The 14,206-nt window shown below is 37.1% G+C and overlaps 1 protein-coding gene across 1 annotated transcript in view; it reads left to right on the top strand.

Annotated features, from left to right (window-relative positions):
• Nucleotides 1-14,206, top strand: part of LOC107098934 (serine/threonine-protein kinase D3-like) — a 73,685-nt gene continuing 59,479 nt past the window's right edge. Inside the window, exons 1-2 of the mRNA XM_015396833.1 lie at nt 1-393; nt 3,185-3,861. Coding sequence (XP_015252319.1) covers nt 3,589-3,861 — 273 coding nt within the window. The 5' untranslated portion in view covers nt 1-393; nt 3,185-3,588. The remainder of the gene's footprint in view (nt 394-3,184; nt 3,862-14,206) is intronic.

Here is a 14,206-nt window from a genome sequence, read left to right on the forward strand (position 1 = left end):
CGCACATGGAAACTCATTCATGCGGTGATAATAAAAAGACTCCAATCCCCAGCGAGGACTCTTAAAAGATTTTTTTTTTTTGTTCAATACTAGCCAAACGGGGGGGAGTAGTCACAGCTGGAAGGGTAATGTGATGCGCATGAATTTACAACCTGGAATAAGAGATTAGTTAAACTAAAATGGACCACTCGGTTCGTTTAGGCGAGCCTGAATGAAGAACTTCCCGGTCCTACTAAGTTTCAGAGCGAAGACGCAGCGAGGGACGTCCAAAGAAAGAAAAAAAGAGAAAGGAATAAAGTTTAGGCTTCGCTTTCTCTCAGTGGATGGAGTTGGAAAGTTTCATCTTCAGTTGTCTCACAATGGAAGGACGGGCGCGTTTAGCTGGAAGTGGAGGTAAAGTGTCATTTATTTCGACGGGTTTGGGGATGAAACTGGTTTATCTACTTAAAAGGGCTTCCTGGGCGACATTAGGGCTCGAAAAGAGCAGATTTGGTTTCTTGTATAACTTGTTTTGCTGGCGTCCGTTTGGGTTCTGCCAGCAAGTGGGAGGGGAGGGGGGACAGATGTTCCGAAGCTCTGGGTCCAGATGTTCGTGCGGTTCAAAGTGGTATATACGTCCAATTAAAACGTTTCTTTATTCTTCTAATGTTGAAATGATAAAATTATACATATATATATATATATATATAAAATCATGTCAAGATAGTGTCAACAAAGAAATGAGTTCCTGGATGCATCACAGAAAAATAAAAGGAAACAATATTTTTTATTATAACAAACATTAAAATCGAGCATTTATTATTTGATTATTTTTTTTTATAAACAAAAGGATTATTGAGAATCATTGGAGTGTAACCATGTGATCCCAACCAGAGGGGGGTCCTGGCTGTCAGCTCATCAAACCAAAACACACTACATGCTTTCAATGGGCTTATTTTCGATAATCATTGATAAGTGGGGTTATTTAACTAAATTCAATGAAAAGTACATAAAAGTACATATTTTGACTATTTAATTTTTTTTCTAAATATAAAACCTTGCAAACCTTTTCCCCTCCCATTAAACATGTCAACAGGCAGCTGATGCGTCTTGAATCCAACTTTGTGCAAAAGCAAGTAAAACATCAAATATAACTTGCTGCAAGAAGTTGTTTAAGAAAAAGATGCTTGATAAGTTTTGGAACAAATGGGTATCCAGAGTAAATAAAATTTTTATTTTTTTATTTTATTATTTATTTTGCTGTCTATTACCATATATTATCAATAATATGTATCATGTTGATAAAACATTATTTATTCTCAGTCATCCAGGTCATGATCATTCCAAAGATTCCAAAGTTTGAAGACTTTTTGCTTACCATACAGGAACCTTTTTCATTTTAAAATGTCAGGAATAGCGTTGAGTTCCAGGTTTTATACAGTAGCCCATCAAAAAAAAAAAAACATGTCAATTAAAAAGAACAGAGGGGTCCATCCCATTCCAAAGGGGTGAATTGAAAAAAACTTCCTGGATGGGAAGTGAAACATCTTCAAACTTAAAAACAAAGTCCAGTGGATTGTTTTTAATTTTCTTTTTTTGCTGCATTATTTTAAATCCACCTTTAATATGTTATGAAAGATAAAAAAAAAAAGATGTATTTGAGTCTAACTATTCTACAGTAGAGAATCAGGGCCACTGAAAAAAAGTTAACTGATTTTTAAAATTTTATATCAGTAAAATATGAGAAAAAAGTCAGAATTCTGACTGTTTTCTCATAATTCTTACTTTGATCTCATAATTCTGAATTTAATCTCAGAATTTTGACAGCGAACAAACATGTTAGCATTAAGCCGTAGCATGTCTGTTTTAGAGACTAAACTAGCTCTCTTGCGTTAAATCACCTTCTGCTCTTCCACTAATGAAATAGCATCACCGGGTACCTTTCAGACATGTAAAAATTCACCGTCATTTTCCACCAATGTGTTACTGGCTTAGTGCTCCCACATCTCTTCCTTTATGGTGCCCTTCTACATTAAAATCCAAAATTCTGAGCTTAATAAAGTCAGAATTCTGAGAAAAGACTCAGGATTGTGAGAAAAAAGTAAAAATTCTGAGCTTAAAGTCTGAATTGTGAGAAAAAATAATTCTGAGATTAAAGATTAAAGTCAGAATTCTGACTTTTTTCTCCTATTATACTGAAATAAATAGAAAATCAGTTCACTTTTTTTTTTTTTCCAGTGGCCCTAACCTCTTCCGTACTATTCTGCCCTGTTTAGCACTACTTAATATAGCTGTGGACAGAAGGAGCCTAATGGATGACAGGTATCATTTTATGTGGAAAAAATATATTTCATCATCAGTTCTTATCATTATTGCAATATTATGAAATGTAGTGATAATATTTTAAATCTATACTAGGAGATGGCTGCTGGAATCATTCAAATACAACATGCAATTTAGTATAATTTGTTTCCGATCAGATATAAAGCCATGACTGGCTCTGCCTCTTATAGTAGACAAATTGTATTGGATTTGATTCCCGATTCTTGGCCTATAACGGCTTGTTACAAGTCAGACGGATCCAGAAAAAAATGTGGCTTCATGATTAAAGGCTGGAAAGGAATTACATTTTCACTGATTTAGAAAGTTTTTTTTTTGTTTCCCTAAGTGAATGAATTCATCAGTTATAAAACAGATTTTCTTTTATTATCTTTGTTTGATATGAAACTTATTTACTATGTCAGTCATGAACTAAAGTAAAAATGAGAGACATCAGTATATATTCCTTTAAATCTCCACATGTTGTTTAATTATTATGTTTCTTGGATTTTGATATTTCAGAACAACAATTTAACAGATTGCATCTTTTTTGTCAGTATTTAAAATGTACAAAGTAGAATTAAAAGAAGTTTTGGTTTCTATTGAGAAGCATCAAAGCAATACATTCTGCTGCTGGATGAATGACAGTTTGTTAGGATCATTATGTACAAATGAACAGGAATTAATGATTTATAAGACTTCCAAGGTGTCTCCAAATTCTTTCAGGGGATTGCTTTAATGAGTTAAATAATTAAAGGCTAAATTATGGGGGAAGGTTAGGAATAACCTTAGGAAATAGTTTCAAGGCTAAGTTGAGATAATGTAAACAGCAATTGATTGATTGATGTAATGACGTGAGTGTGTTTGTGTGTGTTTGTGAGAACAGGCTTCCCGTGGTCAGAGTGGATTACTGACTTTAGAAGAAAGAAGGCGCAGAACTCCAGGTTATGAGGTTTGGTGCAGAGGTCTTTGGATCATTTGGAGAAATTTCCCTTCCACCACCTGGCCCGTTTTCTTGAACGATGAATGTATTTTCTGAGCTCAGGTGGGTGGACAGCATCCTGTCATCAAAACTCTTGTGAGTCAGTTACGGCCAAATAAAAAAATACGCTCTGCTAACTCACTGCTACTGATGAGGAGCACACACCCCCCACGCGACAACTCCATCCGCAGGGATCGAACTGTTCCTCTCTCTGCCGGCATTCACTGAACTACCACCCCCCGCCCCCCCCTACGCCACACACACACTGTTCTTCAGCCCCTTCTCACGCCACAACTGGAAGAAACCCAATGTCTGCCTCCTCTCCTCCATCCTTACCTCGAGCCTTTCTCCACTCCATCCATCCTCACCAATCGCCCTCGCTGGGATCGCACGGACAGATCTATCAGCGGCTCTCCAACGGAAGCCACAGTGCCCCCAGCCCCACCAACTCCCGCAGCTCCTTCCATGGGGTGTCCTTCCTGCTGCAGATTGGTCTCACCCGGGAGACGGTGAACCTGGAGGCCTGTGACCTCTCACTGTCCGCAGTCAAGGACTTGGTGTGCTCCATAGTTGATCAAAAGGTAAATATGTCCTATAAATGTCTCTTTTAAGCAAATATGAGGCTGTTATTTTCTACTAATCAATCACTCTGAAATAGAAAAAAAAAGTCAGCATCAGCTAATCCAAGGAGCACCAACATGAGAGGACCCCAGTGTGTTTTTCTGTCTTCCAACGCAGTCATCTGCTCAGGCCTTGTTTTTCCAAAGCCGACATCTGTGCCATGTGCTTAGAAAATGAGTCAAACGCAGCAGAAACGTGCAGGACGGTTGCACTGGAGCTCCTCCAGTTACACGGCATGCCGTGCACGTGCCGCTTGTTTACGCCTGGTGTTTTGTTACTTGACATGAAACAAGTGCACAAACATATACAGGCCTAAGCCGCACTTTTTTGTTTAAGCTGGAATCCACTTTTATTTTCCATGACGGTGGTAATTTGTCCAAACGACACTGCCAGAGTGGATACAAACACTACTTTAGCTCACGGTGTTAAATATAATTAGCCATTTTGTATTTCATTTGGGTGGAAAAAGCCTGTTATTGTCCAGGTTTGCTAAGATTTGTCTAAAGGTTGTAATCATTTGCAAGAAATGCATGTAAGTTTGTATCTATGCACATTTTTAGAAAGTGAAAAATTAGTGAAGGATTAAGGATTTGATATATTTTTTTTGTTTAAAGAAATATTTTAAATAGCTTAATACAGTGAGCTGTATAAAACTTCTATTTCAGAAATCATACAATCTACTTGTATGTCTGTATTTCTAATGGGTGTAGGTTTGCATAGGGACCATAAGGACATGTCCCTAACCAAATTTTGGACCGACCTACTTGTCCCTACCAATAAATGTGATTAACATGTTTATAATTTACAATACAGCGTTTATAACACAGAAGTCGCTTCTATTCGTCTCTCTGCTCCGCTGCCTGGTAGCTCCTGCTGCCGCTCTGTCAGTGCCTGCCCTGTCCTTCCTGTCCCTTTCAATTAGCAGCACATGTAACTGTGCTGCACTGTTTAACTCAACTCTCATTGGTTGTTCTGTCTTAAGTTCTGCCTTCGCTCTTTCTGATTGGCTGCTTTCTAGTCCCTATGTGTGAGTGTGTGCTAGGAGCGGAAATTAAATTTTTACAGCTCGAATACCGCGGTTTACTACAAATAATATTACGCTACGAAACTAGTACCAGTTAAAAAAACAAAGTATTATCTACTCTAAAAGAGGCGAAAGCTGCTGAATGCAGTTATGTAAAGAAGCAAGAGAGAATTTTTTGATTTGTGGAATCAATTTTAACATCTCAAAAAAATAATAATTCTGAAGTATAATACATTTTATCAAAAAAAAAAAAGTTTTTTCTTTTATGAAACAAAGGCCGTTTCTCAGTTTACTAGAACGCGAGTACGGACTCGTGTCCTCGCCAAGTTTGTTCTTGGAGCACGCAGCATAAATATGGGTCAATTGGAACAGAAGCGTACTGGTGACGTCGCCGAATGCTCTGCTCTTTCTGGAGCTGCATTACACCTCTTCTTATTGGTGGTATCTAGATAATAATAATTTCTTACTGTTTTTCATTTAGTGGGGGAATAATAATTAACACAGTCAGATAAACACAAATAAAATTAACTTTTTGCCAAATAAAACAAAAAAATCGCCATCATAGCCAGCGGTACTTTAAAGACGGGCATGCCGAGAGAGGGCTGCTGCAGACTGTCTGCAGTTAGCCCTGGCTGCCATTACACTCGGAGCTCCGCTGGTTGCCGCGGTTCTCTCAAATTCGGAATAATTTTTTTAATTACGCATTAAATCAGTAAATGGACCTTATTGTGACTCTTTAAATGATTATATTCTCGCTTAGATGATCTTAAAACATACTTTTACTGAGAAACAGCAACAGAAAAGATAACTTTTAACTTAACACTCTCAGCTCTGTGAGTGCTCCATTGAAAGCTGCTGCTGCCGCAGTGCATGCTGGGACAGCTGTCAATCTCAAGAACGGACAAGTCTGCTCTGACGCATGCTGGCTAAATAGGGAGGGGCGAGAACAACATCCGGGGGCTTTGTCTGTTCTTGCTCTGTTGTTCTTGTGAATTGCAACAGTACTAGGGCTGAGGCTGATGAGGGTTCACTAGTACACGACCACATTGGAACGCACAAGTAATATTCTGAGTCAGGCAGGAGTTCTGAAGACTGCTGGAAAAATGGTCAAGCAAACTATCAAATAGAGAAGTTGAAATCAAACCTACACCATTGGTGTTTCCTGTTGCTAAGGAGCCTTTAGCTCAGTATCCAATATGGCTGCTACCCATATAAAACAGCAAAAGTTGTAGGTCTTAACGTTTTACAAGCACCTCTGTTCATTTGTTGCGCATTAAACTATTGACTTACATGACCTAAATATCCAATTGTAAAAACCTTCTTTTGGCATTTGGATAAAATGTTGCAAAATACATTATTTTTTAAAATTATTTATTACATGCATATTGTAGTTGGCTCTAAAACAAGCAGAAAATCCACGTTGTCCGATTTCTATAATATAGCCACACTTTGATCTAATGGTATCGATAGCTATGGGTACATGCCCACATTTCATGATAAGATTGAAATGCATTAGGATTGAAAAACAAAAAAAGATTGCACTGTTTAAATAATCAGAATTAAACATCAGATTGGACTGAAAAGGTTCCATTGGTATGTTCTGATGACAGCTAGCCAGAGCAATTATCCTCTCAAGGCACAAATGTCACACGTTGATGCGCACATGCCCACTCAGGTCAGCTTGCCTCATTCAGAATGATTTGTGTTTACATGGAGGCTGATTGGATTAATAATCTGCATAAATCAGACAAATCAGAATATTCCGATTGTTGACATTCCATATTTTTAGGCCGATTGTCCGTTTTCTCCGATTATTTATGTTCATTTAAATGTAGCCATTGCCAAAAAAAAGAATGACTTCTCAAAAGGATAGCGCTTAGCAACTTTGCTGAAATACATTCGGCGTTCCTGTTATCTGGAAGTCTGGTTCTGTTCTGGTGGCCTGCATGAAAAAAAAATGCCTGCATGGACTAAAGAGCTTCCTTTCTAGGAACCTCTAGCAGCATTTCTGCTTCCTGAGTGTGTTTCATGTTTTATGTATATCGTCAGTGTTAGTTTTCCCCTCCCTTTTTTTTCTTGTTTTTCCTTAAGAAATTCACCATTTATCTGATAGCTGACATAAAATAGCTTAGACGTCTGTTTAAACTGCTTGGCCTATATTTTCTGTACTTCCTGTAAAGCATTATTTCTGCTTGTTTATCAAGTCAAAAAACTTAAGTTATGTTTATGAACTCTGATGTCATATAATATTGAAAAGGAATCAGTTTGTCTTATTCCCATGGTAGAAAATCAGAGTAAAGCCTCTGTTCGGTCTGAAAGGTATGAAATTTTAAGAGTCTTACAAATGAATTAAAAGCTTATTAAGCATTTTGTCACAGCTGGATTAAAATAACTTTAATTTAGTTTTAAATTCTACATTATGAAAATGCTATATAGTAAGTATTTTTACCTATAGAATAAAAAAACTTAACTTCATCAGCCTAAAGGTTCTTAGCATGTTTGTAGTCCTGCTTTATTTTTGCATGGATATTTTCTGGCTTCATTGTTGCATGGGATTAATAGGGAGCAAAAGCCTGGTAAATTAATGAAATAGCTTAAGAGTGTGTCCACCTTTGCCTTTTTTGGCCTCTTTTGAATAATGTTGATTACTCTGTTTGTTCTGTAATTATCATTGATTGAATAAGAAGAGCCTGATTAATCAAAAGCCATTTCATCAGCAGCTGGAATCTGCAGATTTAGACGGGATGGAGAGATGCTGTCTTTTTATTTTTGACATAAAAAAGTTAAAAATGAAAAGAGGAAGACAGGAAAAGCTGGCTTAAACAGCAGGAGGATACGGAATTAGCCATCTGCACTGAGTTTGGGTCCTTTGCTTTCAATGTTTTCTGAGTTGACATTCCAGAGGAGCTGGGTAATGTTGTTGTTCTTTACGAGGTCTGCTGATTCTCACTAGCTAGTTATGAGCAGTTCTGGTCCACAGAGCAGAAAATCTCATCACAGCAGACATTTACATGGATTCTGTAACGTGTTGGAGCCGTCACAAGAAAACAGTAAAAGAATAAGAAGTATGTTTAAAGACGTGCATTTGAGAAAATCAATGCACTGTCTTCCCATGGAGCAGATCTGCCGGGATGAAATCCAGATTACCTTATTCTTTTGCACTCTTTTATCACAATAGATGCTATCTAGCCGGATGTGGCGTGAAATTGTCTGTTCTTCTCCACATTATTGCAGCAGGACATATCCCGTCTGCTCAACTGCTTTTGTTGTAAAGTTCGTCTGCCAGTTGTAGCGTGCTGCTTCAACTATTTAATGACATCCAGCCAAATGGCTTTGAGATCAACGGAAAATATGACTGTATCCTTGTGTGCTTTCAGTTTATCCCTGCCTCGCTTCTTGTTTTAAAACATGCATGACAGTGGGAAGTTTTTGCACGGTCCAGGTATCTGTGCCAATTTCCCCAGCTGTGGATCTCTAAACCTCGCTGATTGTCCACCGATGGATGTCCCATGGCGTCTCTAGTCAGCAGAACTTCAGGTGTCTGTCAGCAAAGTCGAGGCAGGAAAAAGATTTGGGATTTCATCTGGTAATATCTGCACAGCTATAGAAAAATGGATGCAAGTGTGCTTCCCTCCCATGGTGCCGTTTCCTCCACTGAGACTTGGCCCGCTTCACCGAGTGACTCACCGCTCAGTCATGCAACAAACAGAGATGCTTGGTCCAGCTTGAATCCCTGCAGCCTGGTGTCAAGCTTTCTGCTGTGTCATCTTTTGTGAACTTCAGAGTTTATTTGAGTTTCCATTGCCCTAGCTTTTCTATTGGAATCGTCCAGCAACCTTTAACTTTTTCACCAGAAAATGTTCCAAACAATAGTGAAGTTCAAATAATTAAACAAATAATTGGTGAATAAAGTGACCCTTTTTTGGAGGTTAATATAAGCAGAATTACAATTAATTTCTTTTAGGCAGAGAAGATTGTTAATAAGAAGCACAAAGAAGATTAAGGAGCACGGAGGAGAGGAGGGAAGAGCAGTGAACACAACGGAGCAGAGTTAGGTTATGAAACTAATAGCCAAAACTTTAAAGTCGTAGAGAAGTCATATTTAAATGTTAAATAATTCTGGCTTAAACATGTATATAAATGTGATTTTTATCAGATGATATTGTCTCAAAAGTTAGAACATTTCTATAAAAAAAAAATCCTGTCTTAAAATTTGTGGGGATTTTTTTTTTTTTGTTATCTTATGCAGGTTAGGTAGTTATATGTCTTGTACACCTAAATTCTGCTAATCATATATCAACGGTCATCTGTCAATCAAATTTTTTCGGTCATAGCATCTTGACTCATGTCGCAGCTGATATACGCAACGGTTGTAAGAAGAAAAAGGCATAATTTACTTTCCCATTGACTTCTGTCCCAGTGTTCACAGGGATGGACGTGCGCCGGGATTGACGGCACAAATTGATCACAATAATTAAAATAGCCTGCGCTTTGTAAAGCGAAAAAAGTCGTAACATGCAACTTTTGTCAAAACGAATTAACATGGCACGGAAGCACCACTGTTATGATGCAGCACCTGAAAAGGAAACACGTTGGAGCCTTCGATGGCAGTGAAGAGAGCTGATCAGCAGGATGAGCGACCATGTTTGTTTCTTTTTAAAGTGGGGAAACGTAACGTTAGTTTCTCAGGTAGCTCATCTGATGCTTTCCTTACCGTGTTAGTAGGTTACAGACAGTGATAAGGTTGGCTACTTATTTTACTTTTAATTTCATTTGAATTAGCTTAAGCAGCGTTTACATTTACTTTATAAATAAATTAACTTGTAAATTATGAGGGCAAGGCTTTTAAAGTTTAAATCTTCTGGCAAAGATAAAGTAAAGAAGATCCTGCAATTTATGGAAGTAAAGCAGAATAAAATCCAGCAAGATCAGTAATATGTCAATTAATTATATGCCACATTCCCATGTAAATATCTGTCTGTGAAGGATGTGTTTTTTAGCACCCCTAGTTCTCTCATTTTTATTCCAAATACAATTTATAATTTGAATCACAGGGCTATTTTTATCTCTATGGTTAAGTATTTTCTCAAGTAGCAACTTTAACTGCTATACTTTCCTGTCTTAAAAGGCAGAACTCTATTAGTCTAAAAAAATGAATTTGTTGAAATGGGGGGACCTTTTGTTTGAACCCCTTAGAGGCTTTTAAAAACAAAAATGCCTGTCTCTTTTGCGCTTTATGAAACAAAGTACCCTATATTTTGTGGATGTACAGCTACATTTCTCATGTAAGTTTGCGTAGTTTTAACACAAACATTTATTTTTCATATTGCACCAGTACAGTTAATGAGGAACCTGTACTTGTGTGCTTGTTTGTTCTGTCTAAAATGTTTATTTTGGAATAAAGAGGTTAATATAAAAAAATTTTTTTGTCCGATTCATTGATTAATCGAAAAAATAATCGTCTGATTCATCGATTTTTAAAATAATCGCTAGTTGCAGCCCTACTACTTGGTCCCAATGTAATTTCCCATTGGAAACCTACTAGCACTAATTTGCTAGCTGGTTAGCAATATGCCAGCTTGTTAGCATTCTTTCCAGCAAACCAGCCACAACCAAAACGCTTGCAAACCTTCCCCCACCAATCACATTCACTTTAGTCACTCGTGTAAAGTCGTGCACCACTCGGGAGAATTCGGAAATGCAACGGTTGGAACAGCCGCTTCCCCACAACTTTAAACATGTTAAGGATCTCATTTAACACTATTGCACCAGTGCAAACCAACCAAGACTTCAGCATCATGTTGTGTTGCGTGTTTTTCCTCAGCAGCGACAGGGAAGCTGATCAGAGTTAATGTAGAGATGGCTAAAGGATAGAAAGCGCACAAGACTAAATTTACAGCCGTAAAGTTTATTAAAACTTCAAGTTAATGTTTCAAATTGTGGAACAGTTAAAGGAGTCTGAATACTTTTGCTTTTTGTGTTGAAGGATGTTACTGAGGTGAAAACTTATGATCTAACGGCTTTAGAAAACTTTAATCATTTAGAATTTGAATTATACATAAATTAGCTTTCCAAAATTGGGTGAGAACTTTGTGCCGCACTGTATGGGGATATTAACTCACTGGAACATGGCAAATACAGCCAGCCTAATTCTCAAATTTGAGGAAGTGCTGCTGTAAACTGCAAACCCTTTTTTTCAGCGAACCACCATGAACATATCCGTCTCTTGCCGTCTGCTGTCTGCCCCTTCTAACATTTTCTGACCAACGTGTATGCATGGCCAAAATAACAGACGTTGTTTGTTTTTTTATTTATGTAAGCGGAGGGTTGTTGCTTGAAGGCTGTGCTCAAATTAACTCAAGATTTTATTAGACTGTTGTTCAAAGTGCTTTGAAGAGGTTGCATTTGAAATTCGGTCTTAATGAGTCATATTTCAGATCAGATACGTTACATACAGAAATGTATGTGAATGAAAGCTACTATTCTAAACTCCATAAGTATAATTGTTATTTTTTTCCTTTTTTTGCATAAGGTTTCATCTCACCAAAAAACTATATAAGCAAATCAGCAAATGTAAGCTAGTTCAGCCTGAAGCTTTGAAGTGGTGAATGACAAACATTAGTTATTTCCTTTTTAATCTATGAGAGCCAAACTTAGAAGTAGTACTGTTAAAGGGTAAATTAGTAAAGATATCTACAGTGTAGTCTTGGGTAATATGTGATTCGCAAGGTATAAAAACCCTAACCTAAAATACTCCAGGTTCACAGTGTTTACACTGTATTTTCAGTTGAAAACTGTGATGTGTTCTAAATGCTTTATGTAAAGTGGAAACAGCAATTACACCTTCCACTGCGGAAATAATATCGAACGTTCTTATTAGACATACACAGAAGTTACTTTTCCTTGACTTGCCGATTACATTGAAAAGCTTTGGTGTCAAAGCTGTTTATCACAAGAGAGCCAATGTGCTGCGTGTTCTTTGTAAGAGATAGTAGCTTTGATTCCAACAGTAAAATACTGTGTAAACAGATATCCATAACTTGCATACACCCATAAACATTTATCTGTGTTTATCAGCCAGAGAACATGAAGTTTACTACACGTTACTTGATTGTTATTGATTACTCTGATTAAAATGATGGGAGGTCTTGATTTTGTTTGACTAATCCATCTGTGATCAAAGCTTATATAAAGGAAATTGGCCAATTATGACCTTGCAATTTGCTTGGGTAGCCAGTCTGTAGTTATATGCTGGGTAAAACCACATTAACTTAATGATATGGGTGTGCAATTTGGTAACTGAAGTCCCTTAAACACCTTTTCTGGCCTTTTATTAAAAAGATTTGCAGGAATGGTAAGACACAGCATTTATGTTGTTTTCAACCCTGTTGTTCTAAAACCACTGTTATAACTATATTTTAAGGGTCTCTAACTCCAGTCCTCGAGAGCTTCTGCTCTGCAACTTTTAGGAACATTCCTGCTCTAATGCAGCTGAATAAAATGATTTAATTACTTCTTCAGCATGCTATCAAGTTTGGCAAAGGCTTGTTGATGAGCCTTTTATTTGATTCGGCTGTGCTGGAATAGGAATGTATCTAAAAATTGCAGTAGCTCTCGAGGACTTGAGTTGGAGCCTCATGAACTGGATATTTTCCCATGTCTATGTAATGTTAGGAAGCTAGTGCCTTGAACTCTCTCTGACATGTCATAACCTTAGTTTTCAAGTTCAGAGTGTCAATCTGGTTCCTAAATGCTCAATATAGCACTTTTCATAATTTCATAAATGTAGCAAAGTACACAGACTTTGGTTTAAGGTTTCTGGATTAAGCCTAGAATCATTTCTTCCTTATTTGAGAAATCTCGCACTGAGCAAACATTGGTTGAAAGACATTGAGAAGACAACAAGATTTACGTCCAAATAACGTCTACATATGTTTTAAATGTGAAAAGCAAAAAGCTGTAATTTACAGATCTTTGAAAAGCCGTTGAAAACTGGGTTTGCAACTTTTTTTCAATGTCTGTCATTTGACTAAAGTGGGACAAAGTCAGACTGACGAAACACAGCCCAATTTTCAACAACTATTTCTGGACTAAATCAAGACTATGACAGACTGACCAGATTTAGCCTAAAAACCAACGTCTAAATGACATCTGGTGTTTCAGATGGTGTGACAGTTTTTGTAAAGCAGAGCTGATCTAAGTTACTCCAGATAAAAAGAAAACCATACCCAGGGTTTCCACGGGCTATTAAAAGTTAATAATTTTTTTTTTTTTTTAATTAAGGCCTTAATTAGCATTAAAATTCATTAAATGTAATTATCGTGGCATTTAAAATGCTTTATAAGAAAAAACAACAACATAAAAACAATTTCATCAGATATATCAGATATAACTGGTTCTGCGTTTTTGCGTGGAACTGCTTCCTGTTAATCATAAAAGAAAAGAACATACGGCTCGAGGCAGAGAAAAAGCTAGAGAATGGGGAAAATGCAAATTTTAACAAAAGTGGCTGGAAAACAAGGTATTTGGGACCTGGCTGCAGCCTGTTGCCGGCAAAGATGACTAAGGATTTTGCCATATATATATATATAGATATATGAGAGTCATGAGTACTTGTTAATGGCATTAAAATTATTTCTAAGAGCATTAAAAGAGCATTAAATTAGAGTTACTCATTCCTGTATAAACCCTTATACCACACCCTGAAAGTTATTCTATATTCTTATTCTATTTAAGCAGTTTGGGTAAATACTTGTTACTCTAATGTCAAATGGAAAAAAAAGTGAACTAGCTGTATTGCTGATATTGACTCATTTTATAAAGTGGAAAGCAGTTGCTGCTGTGGTACAGATATCGTAGCAATCTGCAGTCACATTCCTTTGGTATCATCCTAAATCTTGTGACCATAGCTCAAGGACAAACGTTCTCTAGCAGACATGGGTGCTTTGCTTTCCTTAAACATTGTTCTGATTTGTTGTTTTAATCTTCTACGTAATTTTCTTCTTTTTTTCCCCCCAACTTAAGTTTCAGATATATTTTAATTTACCAGAGAAAAACTCAATTGGAAAACACACAAGTTCCAAAATCGACATATGGAAAATACAAACACAGAAGAATTGAATTTAACATAGAAGTGGTTTGGAAGCAATAAAACTTCCAGATGCAAAGTTGACTTTTCACGTCTCTCCTTAACTCTTTGGCCTTAGATGCGTCTCATTGTTGGACAGGGAGTTATGCAGCATGTCATAACAGCAGTGCATTGTATAGATTTTGTGCGGCTT

Source organism: Cyprinodon variegatus, unplaced genomic scaffold (assembly GCF_000732505.1).
Source record: "Cyprinodon variegatus isolate N-32 unplaced genomic scaffold, C_variegatus-1.0 Scaffold27, whole genome shotgun sequence".
Taxonomy (NCBI): domain Eukaryota; kingdom Metazoa; phylum Chordata; class Actinopteri; order Cyprinodontiformes; family Cyprinodontidae; genus Cyprinodon; species Cyprinodon variegatus.